Here is a 1,488-nt window from a genome sequence, read left to right as displayed (position 1 = left end):
AATACAGTTTGATATCTAGGGCTTTATTTTATCTCCATTTATTTACTTTGCATGCTATTTATGTTTTTGTTTGGTTCTGTATTGTTTCTGATTTTATTTTTTTGTGTTTTGTGTTTTTTTTGTTTGTTTTTTGTTTGTGTAACGTTCTTTTGTGCTCTTACAATTTGAAAAACTATAAACAAATTGGACGGGACAAAATGGCGTGTCAAATAATCCTGGATATCCTTGATATCATGATGATGTCACAATGACGATGATGATATCATTATCATGATGATGTCATTATCATGATGATATCATAATGGAATCATATGGTATCATATTGATGATGATGTCATAATGGTGATGATGATGATGCCATGTGGGTGATAATATGATAATTACCATGACAGTGTGACGTCATTATGATGACATTATTAAGGTGATAATAATCTTACTGGGCACCATGATTTCACCGACGATGATGACAAGGACGACGACGACTTTAATTTTGACGATGACGTCATCGTCACCATAAATTGAGATAGTCATCATAGAAGGTCTCAATGTAAATGGTAATGACGAAGTTGGAGGAGTTTTTTTAACAACTTGCAGTGATTACAAAGATGATGAGGCAGATGAGGAAGAAGATGAAGATGATGATCTCGTTTAGCCCGGTACGACGATTTCGTCTACTGAGATAATAACGAGTCAGATGATCCGGAGTTCATTCCAAAATTAAAACCTCTTTACAATCATAAGAGTTATAACGGCGATGATGATGAATGAAGTTTACAATCATGATGTTACTGACGACAATAGAGGTTGTATGTTATCTTGATGGTCGTTATGATGACCATCGTTATGATGGTCATTATGAAGATGATGAAGACAACCATGATGGTTTAACTGTATGGTGAAGATAGCTGTAATCATTGTGATCATAACGATTGCTTATATGTATTCTATATATTGTACACGTACAAATTTTGTCTGTGTGTTTTGTATATGTGTGTTTGTACTATGTATATATGGATACGTATTTATTGTACATATGTATGTACATATTATGTATGATTTGACTCATAACTCTTTGATGATAGGACAATCGAATTGATAAATTTTTAAAACATGAAACATTAATTTAAAGCATTGTAGTAATCATTCTCATTGTGTTTTTTCCAATATTTATGTCTGCGACCACCATTGTTTTGTATGTATGTATGTATGTATGTAAGTATGTATGTATGTATGTATGTATGTATGTATGTATGTATGTATGTATGTATGTATGTATGTATGTATGTATGTATGTATGTATGTATGTATGTATGTATGTATGTATGTATGTATGTATGTATGTATGTATGTATGTATGTATGTATGTATGTATGTATGTATGTATGTATGTATGTATGTATGTATGTATGTATGTATGTTTGTATGTAGAATCGTCATTGATGCTGTTTATTAGAATGCCTTTTTAAATTTTTATCTCGGTTGCTGTAT

The 1,488-nt window shown here is 31.2% G+C and overlaps 1 protein-coding gene across 1 annotated transcript in view; it reads left to right on the top strand.

Annotated features, from left to right (window-relative positions):
- Positions 1 to 605: 605 nt before the first annotated feature.
- Positions 606 to 1,488, top strand: part of HELRODRAFT_170475 (hypothetical protein) — a gene marked incomplete at both ends in the record, with an annotated part of 3,827 nt that continues 2,944 nt past the window's right edge. The window contains one exon of the mRNA XM_009016296.1: positions 606 to 656. Coding sequence (XP_009014544.1) covers positions 606 to 656 — 51 coding nt within the window. The remainder of the gene's footprint in view (positions 657 to 1,488) is intronic.

The sequence above is a fragment of the Helobdella robusta genome (genome assembly GCF_000326865.2).
Source record: "Helobdella robusta unplaced genomic scaffold HELROscaffold_18, whole genome shotgun sequence".
Classification (NCBI taxonomy): domain Eukaryota; kingdom Metazoa; phylum Annelida; class Clitellata; order Rhynchobdellida; family Glossiphoniidae; genus Helobdella; species Helobdella robusta.
Note: the sequence above shows the minus strand (reverse complement) of the source record. Positions and strands in the feature narration are given on the sequence as shown.